At 47.2% G+C, this 25993-nt stretch overlaps 1 protein-coding gene across 1 annotated transcript in view; it reads left to right on the top strand.

The window, feature by feature from the left end:
• The window catches only part of LOC125111183 (ATP-binding cassette sub-family A member 13-like), a 281764-nt gene extending 256562 nt beyond the window's left edge, over window positions 1–25202 (top strand). The window contains 4 exon segments of the mRNA XM_047753036.1: window positions 3360–3452; window positions 21755–21860; window positions 23605–23742; window positions 24598–25202. Coding sequence (XP_047608992.1) covers window positions 3360–3452; window positions 21755–21860; window positions 23605–23742; window positions 24598–24690 — 430 coding nt within the window. The 3' untranslated portion in view covers window positions 24691–25202.
• The last annotated feature ends 791 nt before the right edge of the window (window positions 25203–25993 follow it).

Genomic DNA, 25993 nt, shown 5'->3' on the forward strand with positions numbered 1-25993 from the left:
ATCCCTTGGCTGTACCCAGAAGTCCTGACCTTGCCCCCCGCTTTTTTGGGGTCTTTGTTCTGTTTCTCCTCAGAGAATAAAATTTTACATTGAAATGAATTAAATTTGCAAATCTTCTACTTGATCGTAATAGACACACGTCCTCACGTACAGCGATCCCCTTGCTGTGCCCGTCCGGAAGCTCGCCGCGTGTCTGTTTCGCGATGCCAGCATTGGCGTCCCCTGGGCCCGTGTGCAGGCTCTGATGAGATGGAGGTGCCCTGGCACCACGTTAAACGTCCCTTGTAATTTTCATCTAACATCCAGCTTTTGCGGGCAGTTCTCTGCAAGGCCACATATCACTGTAATTTCTTTTTCATGTCCTCCTGTTTCCTGTTCATTGATGATGTATCTTTATTGCCACAAATCTGTCTGCATATCCGCCACACAAAGATCTAAACGCCTCCCTGTGAATGACGAGGAGGGCAGCCTCTGCTGACTCCGAAGCAGCCGTCTTCGGCTGGAAGTCTCCACGTTGCAGTTGCCTTTTAATCCGAGTCCATCTCTCCCTCCTCTTCCTATTCCTCATCCCAGGGGACGCTGGTGGGAGCAGGGGGCGGGGCCCTGGGGGTGGGAATGTGCTGTAGTAGGATTTACTCCCTGCGAGGAATTAACTGAGTCCAACCAAGAGTGACCAGGAGCGCTTCCTCCTCCCCCTGGAACGCTGATCCGTGAACTGCAGCGTAAAGCCTTACGCTTCTGCGTCCCCTGACGTCCGCCCCGGTCAGCTTCACCCCCGAAAGGAAGCATGATGTTTACTTTTTGAAGAAGTGGTCAGCGGTGACACTCATTGTCACAGGACCTGAAGTTGTATGTTCTTCTTGATGCTGTGAGGATGATCGGAATCTCAGGTCCCTGCCTCTAGGCCGAGGTTTTATGAAATTCTCGTGTTTGGAGCGCAGTTGTTTAAGAGCTGCCGCTCCTCATTCCGTGGCAACTACTGAGCCGCGGCTCTGAGACTTTAGCTAATGTCGGTTGTGGCTTCGATTCCCACTCTCCTCGCCTGTGTTGAAGGAGACACTATGGAAGGGGCCGCACAGCCTTCCGTTTTAATTAGAGCACTTACTAGGCACTCCTAAAAGTGATAAGGTCGTTTTACCTTGAAATTTATTAAAGAAATATAAAGATAGGTCTGTTCGAAAAAATATATATAAAGCATAGTTGGGATGTTTTTAGCCCTTAGACTTCATGTTAAGCTACTCATAACAAAAATGACAAATGGCAGCGGCTCAGACCAGACACATTTTTCCCTCCTGCGTTCACAGTTGAGGCTGGCGGGCTGTGACAGAGTCCAGGGTCACCTGAGGACTCAGGTTCTTCAAACCATGGCCCTTATTCATCTTCTTCATGGTTGAGTTGACTCATCAGCCCGGTGTCCTCAGCCCAGCTCATGGAACGTGGACAGAACCAGAATCCAGGGCAGGTGGCTTGTCTTGCTTCAGGACCGCCCAGAAACAGTGTCTCCCATTGGCCTGCTTTGTGGCACGTCCACCTCTGGCTGCATAGAGGGCTGACCAGCATAATCTTGACCCAACGACAAACAGCAAAAGACACTGACCCCCTGAGCAGTTTTCTATCTATTCCCCGGTAGAAAAACGAACTTACTTCCTGTAGACCTTGCCTGATACAACGTGGCAAAAGAAGGAAAGAAGTTAATTTCACCTTTCAGATATTGACAGTCATACATATTTTTGTATTTTTTTCTTCCCAGTTGTTTTTAACATATTTGCGCAGTTTTCCAAATATGCATTTGTCATTTTACCATTGCTCTATCATTACCTTTCAACAATTAATGCCCTTCAGAAACCCCATGACTACCTAACACATGGATGCACTTTTGTTTATATGGATATTATATTACTCTTCTACACAGCTTGTTTCTGGATTTTTACTATTGTCGGTAAGTTGTTATATGTATTCCTAAAAAAGAAATTATGGTCAAATTGGCTTTCGGAAAGGTATGCCAATATTTTACTCCCACCAGTAGTATATGAAATCACCTGGTTAAAATGATTGAATGTCTAACTTTTGCAGGTTTTTTTTGGGGGGGGGGGGATCTGAGAATTCATTGTTTTCATTTGCACTGGAGTTGGGGGCAAAAACATTTTTCTCTGCATCATACACCTGCACACACAGCAAATGCCTTTCTGGCTTGAAAACAGTTTTAAGATCACTTGTTTGACTGTTAACTTTAGAATTTATTGATACGTTGTTTCCTCTGGACAGTCTTTTGGGGTAGTCTCTAGGCTTGATTTTCCTCTTTCCTCTATTAAATTTCTGTTTATTTTACACTAATATATATAATATAAGTTCTTTACAACAAGTACATTAAATCTTACCTGTTGTGTTTGTTGCAGTCTTTTAAATTGTTAGCTTGCTGTGTTTTGACGCACTTGTTAGAAGTTTGTAGTTTTGCCTCGATGAATATTTCACACTTTTCTCTCAGTTTCTTCCGTTGCTGTTATGCTTAGAAAGTGCACGTTCCCACCCTCTGGTCACTCCTGTGTGTCATTGGGCACTGTCCCATCTTGTTCTAATGACCTCCTGTATCATGTCCTAGCATGTCTTATGGGGAGTGATAAACTTGTTTTTGATTGGTATTGTACTGGAATCTTCATATAATTTATAGTGTACTTTTATATAATTATAATAAATTGTAAACCATAAATCTTGAAAACATTCTTGATATTAATGTATTGTTATATTACAAAATACATTATAGTTACAAATTAGTATTTATTATATATCATATTATTACTGTATTAAAATCTGACTTTTATTTATATGTCATGTAAAATTTATTTAGAATTGTATGTATTTATACTTATATTTTACTTATTATGCTTGTTATATTTTATTCTTACATGCTGCAGTTATTTATATTACAATAATTTTTATATTATAATAATTTCCCATTTGAAACCTTGTCATGTTTGGCATGACTTTTGGACACATCTTTCCACTGATTCATGATTTCATTTAGGTTCATTAGTAACCTTTTCTCTTTTTCCAAAACCTTCACATTTTTGTGAAGGTCATTCTTAGCTATTTTGCATTTTTGTAGTACTGCTAAAATTCCCCTGCTCTGTTTAGAACGGGTCTTCCTACTGCATGGAGATGCTACTGATATTACGGTTAACTGTGTATTTGGCCACCAGCACAAAGCCTCCTCCTTTCAGAAGTGCTTTGTAGGTTTCCTGAGGTCTCTCTGGGGAGGAAGCGCTGGTTTCCAGTAATTGTGTCTTTATCTGCTTGCTTGTCTCATTGGCGGTTCAAGCCCACGCCCGGGCGCTCACCCCAGTCTCATCTCTCCCTCCCAGCATGGACGAGTGCGAGGCTCTGTGCACGAGACTGGCCGTGGTGGTGGACGGCAGCTTCAGATGCCTGGGTTCCCCACAGCACATCAAAAACAGGTGCGTCGCCATCTCGGCCTGTAAGTGTTTACTGTGGGTCGGTTATGAGTGGAGGTGACCCCGTGGTCCAGCACAGGAGAGGAGCTGGAGGCTGAGACAGGAGGGTGTGGAACTGTGTACCCCCATGGGTTTCACCACAAAGGGCAGGCCTGCTCATCCTGGTGACACGGGGAGGGCTGGGAAGATGATGGCGGAGTCAAGACGAAGAGGGGGCAGAAGGTGTCCTTCTTGATAGAAAGTACCACGTGGGAATGTTGGAGCGGTGCGTCCCATCCAGATCGGTCGGTATCCAGGACCCACTTTTAGAGAGACCCCCAGGAGTTCCCGGTGTGGCTCAGTGGGTTAAGAACCCGACTAGAATCCTGGCCTCCCTCAGTGGGTTAAGGATTCCGCGTTGTGGTGAGCTACTGCATAGGTCACAGATACGGCTAGGATCTGGTGTTGCTGTGGCTGTGGCTGTGGCTGTGGCTGTGGTGTAGGCCTGGCAGCTGCAGCTCCTGTTTGACCCCTAGCCTGGGAACTTCCATATGCCATGGGTACAGCCTTAAAAAGACAGACAGACAAACAAAAAGACTCTCATTGATTGAAGACGGTGAAAGGCAGTCCTTGTGGTTGCTTCTCCGTTCAACTAGTAAGGACTAGAGACTTTGCACACATGAACCCTCAGGTGTCTTCCTGGTTAATTGCTTTTTTCATGTCTTTTTGTTTCCATTTCCTTTTTGGGATCTTAATGATTTTGCTATCAACTTGTATGAGCATTTTTATGTCCTTATATAACTTTTAAAAATTCAGTGTTGAGGAGTTCTCTTTTGAGCCAGCAGGATAAGGATTCAACATTGTCACTGTAACAGCTTGGGTCACAGCTGTGGCGTGAGTTTGATCCCTGGCCTGGGAATTTCCACATGCTGTGGGCACAGCCAAAAATAAATTAATAAGTAAGAGTCAGTGTTGCCTAAGCTATTTTCAAAGTTTATGAGCCATAGCATGTTTGATTCTGCTTTGCTTTATTGTGCTTCGCAGATAATTGCATTTTTTTACAAGTTGAAGGTTTGTGACAGCCATGCATTGAGGAAGTCTGTGGGTGCCATTTTCCCAATAGCATTGCTCACTTTGTGTCACTATGTCACATTTTGGTAATTCTAGCAATATTTCAAACCCTCCAGCCAACAAAAAGATTACTGCTCACTTAAGGCTCAGGTGAAAGCATTTTTTAGAAATAAAGTATTCTTTAAATTAAGGTATATACCTTTTTTTCTTGACATAATGTTATTGCACACTTAATAGATGACAGTAAGGTGTAAACATGACTTTTATATGCACCGGGAAACCAAGAAACTGTAACTCCCTTAACTGCCGACGTTTGTTTTATGGTGGTGATCCAGAACTAAGCCTGCGACATCCCCAAGGTGTGCGTGTAATTTCTTTGAAAGTTGGTGTTTAATCTGTTCCTTTTGATATAGGGTAATTTATTAATATAAGTCGAAAAAAGAAATCTCTTTTCATTTTCATTTAGTCAATGTTTAGAAAGTGAGAATTCCCAAGCAGAGATGTGTTAAATAGTTGTATATATTGTTGAAATCTTTTTAGTTTATGGAGGAAATGACAATGAACGGGATCCAGATGCCACGTTGGGGAACGGATGGCAGTTTTCCAGCGGCTCAGAGCCAGGCACTGCTGGATGGTCAACCTCGCTGTCGACCCAGGTCAATTCCTGGTCAGATAAACCTCCTAGAAACTGTTCTCAATATGTACTCTGCTCACCTTAATAAGGATCATCAAAAGAAAAATAATATTTCACGCTGCCTAACTTTTACGAAGGCTTACATAAAGGTTTATAGCCCTTGCCTGATTGCCGGGTAATTTATGTCTGAGCTGAGCTCCTTGCCTTTTGAGAGGTTTTACTGACATCTCTGGAAGGGCCGAGCGGGAGGCTGGCTTATCTTCTCACCAGGCTGGTCTCTTGCTCCAGGCTCTCACCTGCTGCTGGGTTTTAGGTCTGTGACACAGTTGAGGATGGAGGGTTCGTAAATAGGAACCAGAGAATTCTATTGAGCAAGGTGGCTTGTGGGTCATTCGCTGAAACGTTGAACTTAGGTTTAAAAAATAATTTGTATGAGTTCCCGTTGTGGCTCAGCAGGTTAACAACTTGACAGAGTGTCTGTGAGGATGCAGGTTCGATCCCTGGCCTCGCTCAGTGGGTTAAGGATCTGACAGCGATGCCTCAAGCTGTGGTGTAGGTCTCAGATGCTGCTGGGATCTGATGTGGCTGTGGCTGTGGCTGTGGTGTAGGCCAGTAGCTGCATCTCCAATTCAGCCCCAGGCCCGGGAACTTCCGTATGCCACAGGTGGAGCCATGCAAAGGGAAAACAAACAAACAAACAAACCGAAAATAATTTATAAAGTTGGTATTTTCCTGGAACAAACTGACGATATGTGTTTCTACGATATTGAGGTAACACGGGACTGTTCATGAAGCGGGGTTTGGGCATCTAAACCCCATGCCTACTGGTGTCTCTCTGTTGTGGCCTTGGGTGTGACTCCAGTGGCTCCATGTGACCTGTTCCCTGGAGGCCCTGGCCGCTGTGTGCTCTGGGAGACACCCAGCAGACGAAGGCCTGGCCTGGCTGCCCGGGGGGGCCCGTCTCGGTCTCTGTGTGTCGGGCTCCGCAGCCGTGGGCTGGGTTGAGGACAAGGCACGTGTGAAAGGCTTTAGAAGCGGGCCCGGCTCCGGCCACGGTGGGACCTCTGCTGCCATTATCGCTGTGTGCGCGTGATTTGGGCAGATGTGACTGTCCCGGAGGTCCCACTGGCACCTTGGAGGAGCAGGGGGAGGAAAGACGTGGGTGAGGTCTCACGAAGGACCAGGTCAGGGAGAGCTTCTGCAGTGGCTTTTGTGGCGATACCGAGAGGCAGAATGGAACCCGTGGAACAAACACCCACGAGCCACGGGTTTGCACAGCACTAAGCCGAGCCCAGCAGCCTGGGGAGCAGTGGAGATGTGTGGAGGGGGGGGGGGGGGGCGGAGGGTCCAGGATGTTCCTGGGACCGGGCACTGAGGAAGTGTGACCCAGAGCGAGGGGAGAAGGAGGGCGGAGAGCGGGGGTTGTGGGAGGCTGGGGGAGGCGCTCAGAGAAGGGAATCCGGGAGACAGCGGGGTTTGGAAGAGAAGGGCCGGGTCTGGGGGGGGGGGACAGGAGCTGCGGGGTTTCCCTCTGCAGACACAGAGGCCGAGGGTCCTGGCCTGGGTGAGGAGACCTGACTAATGGGGAGCTGGCGCCGAGTGCTGCCAAAGCCCCGCAGCAGTGAGAAGGGGCGCGGGTCCTCAGGAACCCCCCAACCATGAGGCAGGTGCAGGAAGATCCCCCCACCCCGGGGTGGGGGCTGGGAGGGAGTGAGGATTAGCCACCGTATAGCTTCTGAAAATCACACACTCCAAGGTAATTCTAGCAAATGCAGTTACAACAGCAGCCGAGGGGCCCGGCCTGTTCCCGGATAGGTGGTGGGGGGAAAGGGTGCAGGAATGAGAAAAACCAAGAGCTGCGGGAACCGCAAGGGAGGGAAAGAATATGGGCAGAGAGAATGGGGGGGGGGTAGAAGGAAGGAAAGACAGAGGAGGGGGGGAAACTGTGCCCATCACGCCCTCCCATGCCCCCCCCCCTCCAGGCCAGACGCTGCCCTGGAGATGCGCTCAGGGCAGAGACGGTGCCTCCCTGGACTTCAGAGCCATCAGCCCGGGGTCTGGGAAGCAAGACGGGTGCAGGTCATCCCCCTGCCCCGCTGCCTCTTCTTGGGGGTTTCCGTGGAGCCTCCACTTTGGGTGCTTGGTCGTCTTCCCTGCACCTTTGCTCACTGAGTTTCGTTCTGAGGCCGAAGGGCAGCTGCACATCCTCCCCCATCCGCGAATGTTCCGCTAAAGGACACGAGCCCATCCCGTGCTCCTTTCTGAGCGCCAAAGCCTGGCATCCCGCCACCCACCAAGGACCCCCCCCCCCCGCCCCCCGCTTTAAAAGCCTGCATTCGTAGACATTCATAGAGAATGTGGGTGCAGGCCCGTCAGATCAGGAGACATTGGATTGAAGAGTTTGTTAGAGCTTCTGAGAGGAGGAGACAGGGCATGAGGGGAGGCGAGGGGGCCCAGGGTCTATGCCTCTCCCCCATTTTCATTCTTGATGCCTAAAGTTTGCATGTTGGACAACGCAAGGAGACGAACATTCCCCTAATCTTAATGTTTTTATTTGAAATATTTTGTTTATGCATAAACAGCTCCATTTTGTTTACACTGAAACAGCCCCATCTCCTTCCCACTGAAATGGGCCGGGTGCCCTTCACGTGGTCACCTCTCTGCTTCAGAAACGTGATTGAGGTTCCTTCCCAGAGGGGCTGCTTTGAGCCCGGTTCTGCACACTTGTGCCAAGCCAGTCCCCAGAAAGGGAAAAGCAAACAGCGAGGTCACACACGTGTGATGCCACACAGACTGATAGGCGTGCGTCGGAGGAGAGATACCCACTGCGGTGTCCAGAGGAGACCTCTTTGGCTGGAGGAATAAGAAAGTCTCTGAGTAAAAGTCCGGGTGAAATCTGGTTAAAAGGCCATGTCGTTCTCGAGTCCATTTAGTAGTGACTACATCTGCACAGAATTAGAATGTGAGAACATGCGAGAAGGACCGATGTCATACCAGCAAAAGGGAGGCTTTCGTTTCCGCGGTGAAATTGCCGGGAATCGTGGGGCGACGCGAAATCAGCCTGGAGAAGAGCTGGTTTTGAAATACAGCTGGACCACCGTAGGTTTTCGCTCTTCAATAGGGTTTCTCAGACTCGCACTCTTTCCACCTGGGGGCGGATCCTTCTCGACCGGGAGGCTGTGCCGAGCGTTGTTTAGCAGCACCCCACCCTCACCCGGATGGGGACAATCAGCATCTCCCCAGACGTGGCCCGGTGTCTCCTTGGAGCCAGTCGGCCTGGCTGAGAAGCATGGTCTATACCAGCGCTCTCTCTGGATTCTTTCCTCAGTTGGGGGCAGGTCGTAATGTTCAACAGGCTGTGTTTCAAGACTGGCAGATGATAGGGACTGGCTGGCCATTAGTTTATGTGTGAGCACGTGTGTGTGTGTGTGTGTGTGTGTGTGAGTGTGCGTGCGCATGCAGAGGAGAGCTGCCTGATGCCAGGAATGGCCATCACCGCCCTCCATGGCACCAGTGCTTTGTCCCAGGCAGTGAGGGACACATCCCCAGGCCCTCTGCACCGTCACGAATGGAGCCCTCGGCAGCTGTCTTATCACCTGCAGGTGGTGGGCACACTCATGGCCCAACTGGAAGGGACCTCTTGCATCTGTGCCTTGCACCTGTTTGCTTTTCCCTCTCTGGGGACTGGCTTGGCACAAGAGTGCAGTCCCAGGGTTCAAAGGAGCCCCTCTAGGAAGGAACCCTCAATCACGTTTCTAAAGCACAGAGGTGACCACGTGAAGTGCACCAAGCCTGTTTTGGTGGGGAGGGGTGATGGGGCTGTTTATGAATAAACACAACAGAGCTTTAAAGGATTCAGATAAAATCTTTAAGATTATGGCATGGTTCATCTCCTTGCGTTGTCCAACTTGCAGACTTTAGGCATCAAGAATGGAAATGGAGTAAGCCTCAAAGGATGGACTCATCCATATTTCTATAGCCATTTTAGTTGAAGTATAAAGAGGCATCTGGAGGATTTGTTCACAAAGTTCCTCCGAGAGATGGAGGGAGATATACTGATGTTTGGGCTTGCAGGCTGTGACTGTCGGGTGGCTGCCGATCAGTATTTCACCTTAGTGAAATTCACTGAAATTCCACTGACACTGTGTGCCTCAGTGTGGCAGCTTTCATGTAATGTCTCCATGACCATTGCTACAAACATAAAAGCCTTGATTAAGATTGCATCACCAAATAATCAACTGGCTTCTTTAAAAATGACATTGATAATTCAGTGTATCGATGTCATTTTTACAGATGGGGAAGCGACGTTGTCCACAAGTGCGCATACCCTTCTGCTGTGAAGTGGAATTATCCACACCCTTTTTCAAAGCATTATGCCATCCCACTGCGTCTAGGACCACTGCATTAATTCTCTTCACTAGAAACGGCTCTTCTGAGAGAAAGAAGTTAGCTGTCGTCAGCATGGGTTCACCCCCGCGGATAGGCGACTTGTCATCATATTCGCCTTCGCAGTGTCGTGGTGCAAGGACACAATCACTGCTGCCCTGAGGGTTTCTGGTCTGCGAGCTCTTCTCACGCTGGACGTTGTGGGTGGATGCCTCGGGTCTCGACATTCAGATTACGAAGGATGTCACCTAGGACTGTCACTTAACCAAAGGGGGCACGGCTTTCCTTCTCTTGTATATTCTTTTAAGAACGAGCAGACCGCTTCTGACTCACCGTGAAGACAGAAAATGGAAGTGTTTCAGCGTCTGATTTTATTTTTTCGTGGATTCAGGCTTACGTCATGATTTCTATTCATTCACGTTGGTTGAATGCCTGTATCAAGAGACTAACAGTGGTCTCAGTGAGCTCACGGTCTGGCGTCAGATGCACACAGACATAGGCACATAAACACCACACACTGTGGAAATTGTTCTGAGAGGTTAGTGACCAGAACGCGGTGGGATGCAACCCAATTTATGTCATCGAATATTATTGAAGTGACAGGGTCCTGAGATGGAGTGATGAATAAGGCCTGGCCCGTTAAGAACAAATCAAACATGATATGAGAGACTGTGAGTACTACAACAAGGTTTCCAAGCTGGTGTTTCAGGTGACAGATTGCCGGGGCAGGGGCGGGGGCGGGGAGAGGAGGCATTTGCCAAGGGTATTCATGGGATGGGAGGAGGGGATGGGAGGAGGCGTGGAGAGAAATCATGCAAATCATGTTTGAGCACAGCTTGACTGACCCAGGTACCGGCTGAAGAGTGGGGCGTAGACCTGAAGGCACGGAAGGTTCTTTGGGGTTGAACCACGGAAGGTTTAAATTCTGGGGTACAAAATTAGGGGACAAAGGGAAGCAACCAAACTGGGAGCAGGAATGGCCTATTTAAAGGCCACCTTTGTTCTTTAGCTGGAAGTTAAGGGGAACTGAAGTCGGCTGATGGCAGAGGACACGGGGAGAAGAAACCATTACTGTAGGAGGCACTGCAGAAAAAATAACAGAGCATTAGAACTGACTGGTCTGGGGCTTCAGGAAGGGAGCAACCAGGGTGATCACCAGCCCGGGAGTTTGGGAGCTGGAGAGATGGGCATGCCGGGAGGGAAATGGGGAAGTCGGGAAGGGGTGCGAGGGTGAGGGGACAGGTTCTCTGTGAGCCTGTATGGGGCTTCACAGAGAAAGGCTGCTGGGTGCTACCTGCATGCTTTTGCCATGGCAGAGGCAGGAAGGAACCCAAGTTGGTAGTGATTGCCACTCTCCTCTCGCGAGACAGAGGGATGGTGTGGCTGGACTCGTCACAGCATCGCCTTAGCGTGTATGAACATCCATATGAGAGGGCAAGGCTCCCACCCCCACTGCAACTTCAACCCAAACAGTCCTGAACTCAGGCCATTTGCCCAGTGCTTTTTGTGTATTATTTCACTTAATCCTTATCACATAAATAGCTATGGGTTTACTCACTTCACTATAAAAAAACATGGATCTAAAGGCAGTTGGCTGCAAACACAGAGTTACAATTTAACGAAGCAGTTTGTGGAGTTCCCTGGTGGCTCAGGGGGTTAAGGACCTGGTGTTGTCACTGCTGTGGAGTGGGTTCAACTCCTGGCCCAGGAACTTCCATGTGATATGGGAGTGTCCAAGAAAAAGAAGCAGTTTGCAGATTCAATTCTTGACTCATAAGTGTCTAATTCTTTTCACACTATGGCTGGTGCCCCAACCCCCCTTACCTAAAACTGTCACAGCTGTACCTCAGGCAGATGTCACGGGGAGCTCCATGACGGAGACTCCAGGTTCCCCAGTTGAACTTGCTTCTGTTGTATCAACTGAGAAAGCAGACTCTCTTCATCTTAAAACATGGACCGACTCCTCTTTGAAAGCCACTATGGTTTAATGAGACCACAGAGACATAGAGTCAGACTTGTATCACCATCCATAGGACTTTGAAAAGTCATTTAGCATTTGTGAAAGGTATCTTTTCCCTTAATGGGGACAGTCATACGTATTTTTTTCTACTATGAGAAGGAGAGGGGTACACCAGTCAGGTTCCCACCTGAGGGCTGGGCTGTGACATCCTCTTTCCTTGAGATGAATGCACAGTTTACTCCCCCAGTTTTCTACTCGACTGTTACCTCTTCAGGAGGGTCTCTGGTATCTAGTCCACCTATTCATCGAAGCGTGAGGGCTCAGCAGCACAGCCACCTGGAAGTAGGCATCTTCTAGCTCTCGGGACCGCTGCACGTGGCCAGAGATAAGGAAGAGGTGTCAGCAGCTTCAAGGATGTGAATTTGTAGGGAAGGGCGTGCAGTGTTCCTGCCCCTTCTTTCCTTCTCCCTGGCCCGAATGCAGATGTGGTGGTTTGAGAGGAAGCAACCCTCTGGGACCACGAGGCAGCCTCAGCAGTGGAGGCCTGTGAGCAGAGCAGCACAACAGAATGGACCCAAGGGATGTCTACCCGCTCTGGGCTGCCTGACTTCAGCCTTTAGACTTGCTAATATCCCTGCTGCTTAGGGTTTTCTGTCTCTGTCTGGGAATCTAAATGGACTGCTACCATCTCTGACACCTGAACGTTAATGTGTTGCCCCGATTATTCTCAGTTCCTTCCCAATGGAAGGTAAATGCTCTCAGGGTAGGCCTTTGTTTTTGTTTATTACTGTATTTCTGACATTTGGGACAGTGCCTGGTACCTGACCTGTGCTCAAGGTACTTGCTGAACAAGTAGGTGAATGAGTGAACAAATGCAAAATCCAAAGTGCATGAGGGTGGGTGGGGAGGCTTTGCTAAATGCTGTCTTCTTCCAAGTTGCTACTTCTGGACTCTAAAAAGGGGTTCAATTCTGATGAAACTGTGGAAGCACTCAGGCTCTGGCTCGCTTAATGAACAACTGCGAATAACAATAATCGACCCCTTTGATAAAGACGTCTGTGCAGGTCCCATTTATTTCTAGAGAGGTGAAGCCTCTTTCTCTAAAAACGCTGCATCATTGATTCTGAGTTGGTGCTTCTAGAAACTGGGCTCTTCCTCAGCTTCCGTGTCAACGGGAGCGAGCACGTGCCTGATTCCGGCCTAATTGCTGCCACAGCCTTGGTGATATTTCTCTGTCCCCTGCTCTGCAGGAGAGCCACAGATGCATGCTGACTCACCTGGAACTAATATGCAAAGTGGGACAGAAAATTCGTGCCATTTCAAAGCTCAGAGTCCACTGTGGGATTGTGCAGTCTGATGATAAACACAGCCTAAGCACAGGAAGACACAGCCTAGCCAGGGAGATAGATTTCTGTTAGGTCAGAACTTGATTTCCTGTTTGAAATGATTCAAGGTAGGCTTTGGGGAAGTTTATTTACTCTGGGTTCAGTAATTTATGTGTTGGTCTGTGTGTGTGTGCATTCAAAGAAAAAGCATGAACCCTGAATGTTTCATTGTTTCATAGTTTGGAAGCATTTTAAACATTTGATTCGGGGTCCTATTTTATCAAAATCGTTTAAAAAAAACTTGCATGAGTTTGATTGTATTGCAAAAAGCAGCAACATGAAGTTTATAAAATTCAGGGTTTTGGTTTTTTTTTTTGTCTTTTTGCCTTTTCTACGGCCACTCCTGTGGCCATATGGAGGTTCCCAGGCTAGGGGTCGAATCGGAGCTGCAGCCACCGGCCTACAGCACAGCCACAGCAACACGGGATCCAAGCTGCCTCTTCGACCTACACCACAGCTCACGGCAATGCCAGATCCTTAGCCCACTGAGCAAGGCCAGGGATCGAACCTGCAACCTCATGGATCCTAGTCAGATTCATTAACCGCTGCACCACGACGGGAACTCCAAAATGCAGTGTTATTTAAGATCACCGTTCATCCTCATGAAGCTGCAGGTTGGCTGGAGATGGGTGGGTCCAGGTGGTCCAGGGCTGCTCTGCCCTCGTGTCCCGCCTCCTCCTCCTGGGATCGGTGTCCAGGCGGCGGGGCCACGAGAATGGAAGGGCCACATGGCACAAGTATGATTCCAGCCTGAGGGCACATCACATCTGCCCAACCAAGTCACCCAGCTGGAGAAAAAGAATAGAAAGTAGCCAGAACAGAGAGGTTATGGGGAAGGGGTGCAGGTGTGGCAAGGTGCAAAGGAATAGAGCCATTTTGACAATCGACTACAATCCCCGTACATTTTGTTACCTCCCCCCCCCCCAAATGTGGCCATCGTCTCTCTTGGCTTTTTAACAGAATTATTGAGATATATTTCATGTGAAAACCAACTCTCCCATCTGAAGTGTGACTCCATGCTTTATAGTGAGTGCAGCCCTCTCCCCGGTCAATTTGAGAACATTTTCATCATCTCACAAAGAAACCCTATCTCCTTAGTTGTCACCCTTCTATTCGCTCCACTTCTAAGTGCCCACAAATGTATTTTCTGCCTCTATGAAGCTGTCCTATTGACAGATACGTGGAGTCACATAACGTGTGGCCTTCAGCGACTGGTGGCTTTCGCTTAGCATAGTATTTTAAGCTTCATCCCAGTGAGCAGAACTTCATTTCTTTTTATGGCCAAATGATACCCAGCGCCTGGTTACCCACTGTCAGTGAGCTTTGGGGTTGCTTCCGCCTTTTGGCTCTTATGCGTTCTGTTGCTGTCAGCAATCAGGGCTGAGTTTTTGTATGGACATATCTCTTTATTTCATTGGGTGTATACAGACCTTGGAGGAAAATTGTTGGGCCACATAGTAACTCTGTGCTTACCCGTTTAAGGAACATCAGACTGTTTTCTGAATTGGCTGCACCATTTTACGTACCCACGAGCAGAGAGGGAAGGTTCCCGTTTCCCGTATCCTGGCCATTACTTTTAGTAGCTGTGTTTTTATGTCAGCTCTCCCCATGGATACTAAGTAGCATCTCTCTGTGATTTTGATTTGCATCTCCCTGAAGACCGGTGCTGTTGAACATATTTCCATGTGCTCGTTTGCCCATTTGTATGTCTTCAGTGGAGAAATGCATACTCCTATGCCTTTGCCCATTTAAAAAAAAATAGGTTTTCTTTTTATTAGTGAGTTGAAAGAGTTGCGCATTCTAGCTACAGGTGCCCTATCAGTATATGATGTGTGAATATTTTCTGTCGGGATATTGTTTGCCTTTTCACTTTCTTGATAACATCCTTAGAAGCACAGATGTTTTTTTAATTTTGATAAAGCCCAACTTCTCTATTTTTTTAAACTTTGTCGTTCACATTTTTTGTGTCCTACCTGAGAATCCCGTGTGAAATCAGAGACAATGAAGGCCCTCTGGTCTGGTCTGTATGAGTCTAAGAGTTTGATATATTTAACACTTACATTTAGGTATTTGCTCCACTTTGCATATTTATCTGTCTGAGGTGGAGGCTCCCATTCATTCTTTTGCAGGTGTTCCCCAGCTCACCCAGAACCATTTGAACGAAAAGGTTATTCTTCCCATTGAATGGTCCTGGCCACCTTGTCAAAAATCAGTTGGCCAGAGACCCACAGGTTTATTTCTGGTTTCAGTGACCCACGGAGCCATCCTGACGCGAGTACCACGCTTTCGAGTAACTTTTGAAATTACTAAGTGTTAGTCTTTCGGTGTGTTCCTTCTTTAAAATATTGTTTTGGCTGGTCTAGGTGCACTGCAATTCCGTATGAATTTTAGAATCAGCTTGTAATTTCTACAGAGAATTCCATGGGATGCTGAGGGAGATGATGTTGAATCTCCAGATCAATTTGAGTGACATGCGTTTCTGTTTCTTTAAAACTTTAATGTCTTTTAACAATATTTTCCAGTTATAAAATATAAATGTTGTACTTTTTGTTAAATTTAGCGTACTTTATTTATTTTGATGCTACTGTCTATGGAATTTTTTTTAAAAAAATTCATTTTCTGATTGTTCATCACAAGTGTATAGAAATGCAACTCATTGTCATGTTTTGATCTGATACCCTGAAACCTTGCTGGACTAATGTATTAGTTCTTGGGGTATTTCATGGATTCCTTCGGCATTTCCATAGACACGCTCATGCCACTTATAATTTTCCATTTTCCTTTTCAGTATGGATGCTTTTTATTTCTTTTTCTTACGTGATTGCTCCAGGTAAAACCTCGTGCTGAGAGAGAGGGTGCCTTCATCTTGCTCCTGATGTTAGGAGGACAGTTCCCAGTTTTTCGTCACGAAGTATTATGTTAGTTGCAGGTTCTCCTCAGTATCCTTGGTGAGAAACTTCCCTTCTATTCCTACATTGTTGGGTGCTTTTATCATAAAAAGTGTTAGAGTTTGCCAGATGTTTTCTCTGCATCTATGAGATGATCACATCAGCTGATTTTCAAATGTTAAACCAACCTTGCATTCCCACGGACACATCCAACTTGATCGTGGTGTATCATTTTTTTCGTGTTTCTGTATTCAATTTGTTAGTACTTTTGTGTCCGTATTCATAATAGGTACCGGTCTGTAGTTTGTTTTTGTTTTTTGTCTTCTGATGCCTTTATCCAGTTTGGTATCATGGTAACACTGGCCTCAGAAACTAAGCTGGGGAGGGTTCTCCTCTTCTGTTTTTCAGAAGAATTTATGATCCCCATTTTTTTGTTACAGATAATTTAGTTTTTTAATTCTTTTTTTTTTTTTTGTCTTTTTATGACCACAGCTGCAACATGGAAGTCCCCAGGCTAGGGGTCAAATCAGAGCTACAGCTGAGGCCTACACCAGAGCCACAGCAACACTGGATCTGAGCCACATCTGTGACCTATGCTGCAGCTTGTGGCAACGCTAGATCCATAACCCACAGAGCAAGGCCAGGGATTAAACCTACATCCTCATGTACACTATGTCGGGTTCTTGACCCACTGAGCCCCAATGGGAACTCCTAGTTTTAAATTCGTGTTTGGAAAAAGTCAGAGTAACACTTGGAAAATATTTAGTTTCACAACCCATGTATCACTAGGTCTTTCCTGACCTCTGGAACCTTGGGAATATCTGCCTGATTTCAAGCCAGTGAGGGCTCGGCGTCCCCATGCCAAGGGCCTGTGACTTCTGGCACATCACCTTGTCCACATGCCCTGCGTGTCTGTCGCCTGCAGGACCCACCTGCATGTCTGACTTGGTGTGGACCAAGTCGGTTCAGCGCTGTCGCTGTCATCGTTCACCCTCAGTCCCGAGGGTCCTGTGAACTGACTTCCCTGAGGTTTGTTGAACGTGGAGCTGGGCGGGGCTGCTGGGGGGTCACAGAGTACCGCAGAGCTTTCTGTCGGCCTGACGCCGGATGAAGAAAAGTGCTCAGAGATCATTTAAAAATGCAGGAAGCCAATCGAGGGCCCCAGTGTTACAAGGAAACACAACCCTGAAAACCAGATGGCGCTTGTCTGCGGGGGACAAAGATCTACGCAGCGGGAGGGGGCTTGTTTTTCCATCCTGCTGACCGTCGCTGTCATCTCATGCTCTAAAATGGCCCCTTTCGGTTATTCCCCCAAAGAAAAGAAAACTTACAGAAACATCCAGTACATTTTACTGTTCCGTTAGGAGAGAATATATTGTTCCCATTACACTCACCTCTAACAGAGAATTTCATCCACTCATTCATCAGACAGGAACCAGACGCCAGGCAGAAGAGCCGGCAGGTCTGGCCTTGGAGCAGCTCCGCTGTAACAGGCGATAAACTAGAAGGATGCGCCCCATGCTGGATGCAGGAGATCAGGGAGCCATCCCAGGCCACCCCCCCACCCCCGCCCCCCCGCGGGGCCTTGCCCAAGGACCACTAGCCCTGTGCTGAGGAAAGGCAGGCAGGGAGGGAGGCGGTGCGGGCAGAACGAGGCGGAGCTGGAGAGGAGGGCCCCTGTCAGGCCATGGGGAGCCCGGCCGTCTGAGCTCAGGTCTCCGACCTGAGGTGGAGGACGCCCAGTCTTTAGCTGGAGGCTGGCGTGGCCTCCCACGTTGTGCGAGAGCCCTGCTGCCCTTTGCTGGTGGTGACTTTGACTCACCGTCTGAATTCTGGGTCTGTGGCTGGTGGAGTCATTTCAGAAAGCAGCATCCTGGCTGTAGAGAAGCATCTTCACGGACAGAGATGTGTTAACAGGGGCCAGGCTTCTCTTTGCTGTGAGGTCCTGTCACCCACCCCCTGAGATCTTGACTCTAAGCTCAGAAGCTCACAGAGGCTCCCTTCAAAGTCACTTTCTTCCCAAGGCAGAACGCTGGCGCCAGTCGCCAAAGGTGGCTTTTTATTTGTTAATTGTCGAAGGCTCTCTGTACCTTAGTGCCTTCCATCCACAGCCTCAAAACCCTTCTGATTTGCATCTGCGATGGTTAGAATGTTTTCTGAACCAAACTTAACTGAAGTTGAAATAATAAAGGCACTTGTGATGACTAGGCATAGCTCTGGAGCAAGAGGCCTGGGTGGTCCCATCTCTGCCAATAATAAACTGAATCCGGGAGCTCCCTTTGTGGCTCAGTGGTAACGAACCCAACTAGTATCCATGAGGAAGCGGGTTCAATCCCTGGGCTTGCTCAGTGGTTTAAGGATCCGACATTGCTGTGAGCTATGGTGCAGGTTGCAGATGCGGCTTGGATCTAGCATTGCTATGTCTGTGGCATAGTCCCTAGCCTGAAATCTTCTGTATGCCATGGATATGGCCCTAAAAAAAAAAGCTGAGTCCTAGTGAAAAAAATCCAGACCTCCTTGGGGTTCGCAAATGCTGCATATTTGCATATGACAAAGAGGAAATGCAGTTTGTTCTGTTTTGTGCACAAGGTGGCTTTAAGAGTGAAACAAACTATTTATTGTGAAAGCGTCAATATAAAGAATGCAGTGAGCAGGAACAGTTAGGCAAGATCCTCTGGAATTTAACTGACCACTTTCCATCTCTCAGCCAACCCCTCCTCACTCTCCCACTGGCTTCTTATTTTATTTTATTTTTATTAAAGTATAGTTGATTTACAGTGTTGGGTCAATTCCTGTTGTACAGTGAAGTGACCCAGTCGTACATATGTATACACACATTCTTTTTCTCATATTGTCGTCCATCATGTTCTACCCCGAGCAGTGGGATGTAATTCCCTGCCTTGTACAGGAGGATCTCACATCCAGCAATCCCACCCTGAACATCTATCCGGACAAAATTATAATTCAAAAAATACATGCACCCCCATGTTCATAGTAGCGCTATTCACAATAGCCAAGACATGGAAACAACCTAAATGTCCATCCACAGATGAACGGATTAAGAAGATGGGGTACATATATACAAGGGAATACGACTCTCTCACTGGCTTTTCAAATACACGTGTGTGTGTGTGTTACTCCATTAGTCCCTTGCTTGCTCTCCTGTTTTAGCGTGTATTCCATGCATTACATTGACTGTCTCTGGTACCCAAATGCTGTATCCCGCTAGTGGTCAAATACTTCTTATAGGCATCTTCACATCTTCACTGACAGATAATGCTGTTTCTTTATCTTTGTCTAAGTACCAGCTTTGCAAATGATGTGGACAGGACAGGTTGCCTGGAAATGTGAGAGGGATGAGTGAATATATAAACGGGTGTCTCCTTGGTTACTTTGAAATTACTAAGTTCTTGAAGGCGCCGTATTTTTCTGGTTTTTCTGTCTAGATGTCTTACTGAGTATTCTAGAGAGATCCTGAGGAACTTGTCAACCCATTTCAGAAATATTTTCTCTTGAGCATTTTTTTAAAGAACTGTGTAATCCAGATTCTCTAAAGTAAAGCTGATGTGGTGGCTTAGCTCAGATGTAGCTTCATTTTGAAACTTTGTTAAACATTAGTACGCATGTATGCTTCTAGTGAGAATTGATTAGACCATTATTAAAATTTAGCGTGTGTTTTTAAAAATGCAATAGGAGCGGATCTTTATATATCTAAAAGAGAGACAGCATCTCTGCTTACTCAGTATTGCCTCACACCCTTGTACAGTAAGTGCTTCAGATTCATGTTCTGATTTTTAATTTATTTTATTGCAGGATAGTTGACTTACAGTGTTGTGTTAATTTCTGCAGTACAGCAGAGTGACTCAGTTAGACACATGTATACATTCTTTTCCGTATTCATTTCCATGATGGTTTATCACAGGATCCTGGATAGAGTTCCCTGTGCTGCACAGCCGGACATTGTTGTCCATCCATCCTATGGACAGTAGTTTGCCTCTGCTCACCCCAAACTCCCGGTCCTTCCTGCCCCCAAACCCCGCCCTTGGCAACCCCAAGTCTGTTCCCTTATGTCTGTGAGTCTGTTTCTGTTCTGTAGATGGTTCATTTGTGCCATATTTTAAATTCCACATGTAAGTGATATCTTATGGTATGCGTCTTTTCTGGCTGACTTGCTTCATTGAGTATGATAATCTCTCGGTCCATCACGTTCTAATTTTTCATTTGCTTTATCAACATTCCCCTAATAAGTTGTGAGCTTCTTCATGCTGAAGGGAGCGTTCTTTCATACGGGCCACGTCCTGCGCAGAACCTCAGTTTCACCCAATGTTTGTTTACTTAACTTCCTCAATGCCAGATGCTGTCCCCCGTGAGTGCGAGAGTCGATCCGTTCAGTCCCCTGAGGCTCTCTTCAGGGAACTGGTGTCATCAGCCCATTTGCTAGATGAGGCCACGGGGGTGAGCCAAGTTGACTCACACTTCCAGTGGCTCGAGGGAGGGGCTGGATCACACGCAGGCTGTCCAGGCGCATCAGTCCCCGCCCTCAGCATCATAGCCACCGGAGCAGACTCCCATCTCCGTCATCCAGCAGCTCCGGACTGTACTTGATGTGCAGAGCCCGCTGAGAGCTCTCTGAAGGGTGGGGACCCCTGAGACAGCCCCGCACCGGGATGCAGCCTCAGCTCTTCCCTACGCGGGCACTGGTGTGCACACCCACTTGGGGGGGATTCCTGGAGGCTGAACTAGGTAACCCTGGTTAATCAGCAGCACCGCAGTGGACACGGACTCCCCCTGTGCTGACACAGGGGTCAGCCTGCAGGGAGTCTCCAGAGGGCTCAGGTGCTTCCCTGGCTGCTTTCCTCTGTGTTTTGTCAGTGGCCTTGACAGCTCTCCCCTGAGGGGCGTCGAAACCATCACCTGGAAATCACTGGAGACAGTTGGGGTCACACACAGATCTCAGGGGAGTTGTGAGATGAGGGCAGGAGGCTGGAAAGAGAACGGGTCCTTGGATCCCTGGGTGCTCACAAGGCTGATCCCTGGGGCAGAAGCAAAGTCACTTTCTCTTTGGCTTCTTCTTCACCAGGTAGACGCGCCTGAAAAACGATTTGAGCGTGTTCGAGACACTCTCATTTATAGAAAAGTCCCTTCGATGTAACACATCTTTTTCCCAGCAAGGCTTTGTAATGAAGATGCAGGCAAGGCTGTGCTCAGGCCATGTTTACATTCATCCATTCATTCACTCAACTAATATTTATTCTGGGTACTCCCCGAGGTAGACGCATCAGAGAACAAAATCAACAAACAGTGCTCTCATCATGATGTGTCTGTGTATTTGTTTTTTTTTCAGCAGATCTTTTCTGAGATGTGACCTTGTGCCCAGCCCCATGCTGGGCTCTGGGGGGGCGCAGTAGAACAAAGTGCATCATTTCTGGAAGGCCCAGTCATCTTTGGAGGCTAGGGTTTGAGGTGGTGCAATGGTGTGACTGTAACCCCAGGTGTGGTCAGACGGACTGACTGCATCCCTGCAGCCACGGAGCCCATGGGTTGAAGTATGGTTGGGGGGTTATTTGATGTGATGAAGGAAGCCTGGCTCAATTCCTCCCACATTCCCGTCCATCTGTCCCCAGCTGTACTTTCATCTCTACAGCCCATGAAGCTGGACCGTTCTCAGGGTTGGTCTCCAGCCTCACTCTAACTTCTTGTCTTAGCACTTGGCTGTCACAGGCTGCATTTTCACCTTCCCTCTTTTGTGGGATGGGGTTGATTCCAGAATTTGCTCATTTTTAAAAAGATAAATTGGTGTCTGTGTCAATGCATTACAGCAGATTGTGTAACTGACTTATAATCAATTCCTGAATATTGTATTTTTGAGAATACAAAATCTTCTGACAGGTCAGAGGGGTTACTTTCTTCTGCTGCCTTCCTGGGAAGATGGACTTAGAATTTAGCCTTCTTACATCCCTACACTAGTAACCATATATATGTTTTTAAATTCAAACCCCCAGGTTTGGTGATGGTTATACAGTCAAGATTTGGCTCTGTAAGGATGCAAACCAACACAGCGCTATTTCTGACTTCTTGAAGCTCTATTTTCCAGGAATCCAGTTTAAGGTAGGGTTAATATTGCTTTTTTGTTTTGCGCTGAAAACATTTTATAAATGCATTTGGTTTTTTTCCCCTGTTATTCTATGCTGTCAAAATATGTTGTCTATTTTCCTGTCCTCATTGCCAAGTACAGACCACAGCCAACCCCCACCCCCAAGACATCGCACGGACAGAGGCTATTACCTGACCTCTCCAAAGGACAAGCCTAGGGTGGCCCAGAGTAGGCTGCCTGTGGTTGCTCCTCCTCCCCTTACCTGTGGGCACCTTCATCATACGATCCATTTTGTTTAGGATGGAAGATGACAAAAGTTAATCACTTCCACGCATGGGCTGTGGGGATTGTAGGTTCGGGGTTCAGCATCGATTCGCACGAAGTGCCCTGGGTTCGTCATCACGGTCCTCTGCAAACTTGCTGCCAGGTGTGGTCCCTGAACCAGCAGGGTCTTCATGCCCTGGGAGCAGGTGGGACCTGCAGAATCCTGGTCCCCAACCTACCGAATGCAAACCTGCGTTTGAACAAGGGGGCTCGGCAGTTCCTGGCACGACTGTCTGAGAAGCATGGTCTGCGACTCTCTTGGATGACCCTGTGGTTCTAGCTTGTCAGAACTTCTAAGATGGTGTGGTCCTCAAAGTAGATATGGCTGGAGTTCCCGTCGTGGCGCAGTGGTTAACGAATCCGACTAGGAACCATGAGGTTGCGGGTTCGGTCCCTGCCTTTGCTCAGTGGGTTAACCATCCGGCATTGCCGTGAGCTGTGGTGTAGGTCGCAGGTGCGGTTCGGATCCCATGTTGCTGTGGCTCTGGTGTAGGCCGATGGCTACAGCTCCAATTCCACCCCTAGCCTGGGAACCTCCATATGCCACGGGAGCGGCCCAAAGAAATAGCAAAAAGATAAAAAAAAAAAAAAAAAGTAGATGTGGCTTATTGATCTCACCAGCAACCATGGAGTACAGTCCTACCAGGTGAGGAGGATGCTGTCCAGGTCTCAGGTGTCCGTACTTAGGTACCACTCTGAACTAGTCTGGAAGCCGTTACTGGTGTCTCCAATTTGCACCTGTGAGATTGAGGCTCACGACCGTCGAGTATCTTCCCAGGAGCTGGGAGCTCAGGTGTGAAGTTCAGGTTCCCACGTGTCTCGGGAACCTAAGCCTCCCTCTTCTCAGCCCCTCTAGGCATCTTCTTCCCTTCAGAGAGGGCTTCCCTGAGCTTGGGATGAGGAGTGGGGCATGAAGGAGCAAAACAGCAACTCCCCCCAGCAGGGGCACCTCATATCAAATATGCCTCATGGCGGAGTTCCCGCTGCAGCATAATGGGATCGGCAGCATTTCTTCAGTGCTAGGACACAGGTTTGATCCCTGGTCTGGCAGGTTACAGATCTAGCATTGCCATGAGCTGTGGTATAGGTCGCAGACATGGCTCAGATTCCGTGTTGCTGTGGCTGTGGTGTAGGCCGGCAGCTACAGCTCCAATTCTACCCATAGCCTGGGAACCTCCATATACCATGGGTGTGGCCCTAAAAAGACAAAAAAAAAAAAGGAAACTCCTTCCTGTAAAACCCAAATATGTCTCATGGTGAATTATGGTCAATGGACATTCTTTGGAGACTCACAAAGCTGATCCAAATTCACCTCATTGGTATTGAAGTGTGCGGTTTGGAAAAAGAGCATTCATTTGTCAATGACAGGTAATGGGAAGGATTTTCTTTAATGATTCCTAATCATGTGACACCCCCCCTTTTTTTCGCTTTTAGGGGCAGCACCTTAATTTATTGGAATATCTTGTGCCCAAAAGGTGGGGATGCTTGGCGGACCTGTTCACTGTTCTAGAGACCAATAAACACTCCCTGCGTATCGAACACTACTCCGTTAACCAAACCGCTTTGGAACAGGTATGGTACCTTGAAGGATGCACCAGGTCGTGTTTGGCTGGGTCTTATGGCCTCTACTCCAGCCCGTTTTAAAATGAGCCAGGTTACTTCCTGAAGTCACTGTTGCTTTTATTAACCACTGTTTGAGTTCATAAAATTCTGAGAAAGACGCCACTGTGAGGGCATCTGCTTACTGTGTGCTCTCCACCCAAGACGCATGTTCAGCGGAGCTCCGTCTGCTCACGATTTCATTGGTGACTCAGGAGGCAAGTCAGGCCCCGTGAGCCTCCCGCCTCCATGTCACCCCCACCCCACAATTTAGGGGCTCCATTTAGCAAATGAATGCTGGATAACTTGGGGAAGAAAAGTGCTTAGTTCACTAAGAGTACCAGAAGGGAAAATGAAATCACAGCTCAAGCTAAAGCCCTGCTTCCGGCATCAGGAATTTCCCAGAGATTTATTCATTGTTCAGAAATGTTCATCACTCCTGAGTCCTTAGAAGATTTGCCTGTTTATGGCAATTTAGGAAGGGGTGATATGAATGAATGATATGTTTTTATCTTTCTTTTCATGGCCATACCGTGGCACATGGAAGTTCCTAGGGTTAGGTGTCTGATGGGAGCTGCATCTGCTGCTTACACCACCTCTTGCAGCAATGCTAGATCCTTAACCCACTGAGCAAGGCCAGGGGTCAAACCCACATCCTCGTGGACACTATGTCAGGGTCTTAACCCGATGAGCCACAGCGGGAACTCCAGATGGATTATTTTTGATTCTTAGGAGAAGTCTGGCAGTACTTTGAGATGTTCCTTGTAATAGTGGAGAACAAAATGTTGAGTGTTCTAAGTCAACAATTAATTTCATTATTTCTTCCAGGTATTTATTAATTTTGCGACTGAGCAGCAAACCCCACCAGCTTGTCCTGATCTGTCCGCTGACCAACACTGCCCACAGCATCTGCCTATCTAGGCACTAATGAAGACATTTGTCAGGGAAATTAAGCCTTGTCATTTGTTATAATTAATATTCAAAGATCAGAGGAGCGAGTGGGCAGCAGCGGAGCAGGAAGATAGTCAAATTTCCTTCTCTTCTCCCTTTTCTACTTTGAAACTCTTTGCTAATTAATAACTTCTTTTCTGCAGACTTTGGAGCAGTTTCTCTGATTTAGTTACTTTCTTTGCCAAGCCCAGGTGGGGCCAGCTTCCTGGGACACAGGCAGGAAGGGACTGACCTCCTTCTGGAGCTGGAAAGGCCATCAGAGGCTGCCCGTGTCAGGTAGTCCATGTGACGTTTAAGAAAACCAAGGCCCCCAACTTACTAGTATAGGGAATAGTACCAGAATTTTTTCTATTTTTGTCATCTTTCTACTAGATCATGCTTACACGTGTCTAAATAACGATTCAGTGATTTAAATGCACACTTTCTCTAATCCTAGATGACATTATAATGTGGTATAAGATGAAAACATACCTTTTTTTTTGTACAAAACATACTTTTAAAAAATGGGAATTAAAAAGCTTTTTAGTCAACCCTTTAGCAAAATTAATTAAATTTAACGTGGTACTCTGTATCATTTATATAATATTTTACCAGAATTTCACAGATTGTAAATTTAGGGGAATACAGAAAGAACTATAATAAAGATGTATTTATTTTCTTTTTATTTTCTGGACTAAAAATTGCTACTCCTAAAGTTATCCTAACTGAGTAGCTTTCCAAGTGTGTTGGTCCCGCCTTAGAGCTGCAGCAGTGTCTCCCAGGAGCTTGGCAGACAAGCAAGTTCTCAGGCCGCCCACACGTGGTGAATCTCAGACCCTGGGGTGGGAGCCCCACAGCCTGGGTTTAAACCCCACCCCTCCCACCCTAGTTTCTTATGAACATTCCAGTTTGAAAACCAACCATCCAAGGATACATGTAGTTACTTTCTAGTTATGCAAGCAAAAGTAGCTCAATATGTAGTAAACACTAATTTTCAAATAATTGTTGCATTTCTAAAATGATATCATCTCAGAATTAGTGTCCTCAAAGTATTTGCAGATGTAAAGTTCTGAGAGGTCACTCCAAAAGCCTGTGTGAGTCCGACAGCGTGCATTTTATGTTATAGTAAAATGTATAGCATCAGTGCGTCTGCTACGCGAAGCGGTTTCCAGTCGGACATATCTGAGTTGAAATATTTCTCAACCTTCTTGGAGTGACACTTTTCCAGCGTCCCAGTGGGGGGCTGTACTGACTTCCTTTTAAAATCTAACCTTAGTCAATTAAGTTTTTGAGT

The sequence above is a fragment of the Phacochoerus africanus genome, chromosome 11 (genome assembly GCF_016906955.1).
Source record: "Phacochoerus africanus isolate WHEZ1 chromosome 11, ROS_Pafr_v1, whole genome shotgun sequence".
Lineage (NCBI taxonomy): Eukaryota > Metazoa > Chordata > Mammalia > Artiodactyla > Suidae > Phacochoerus > Phacochoerus africanus.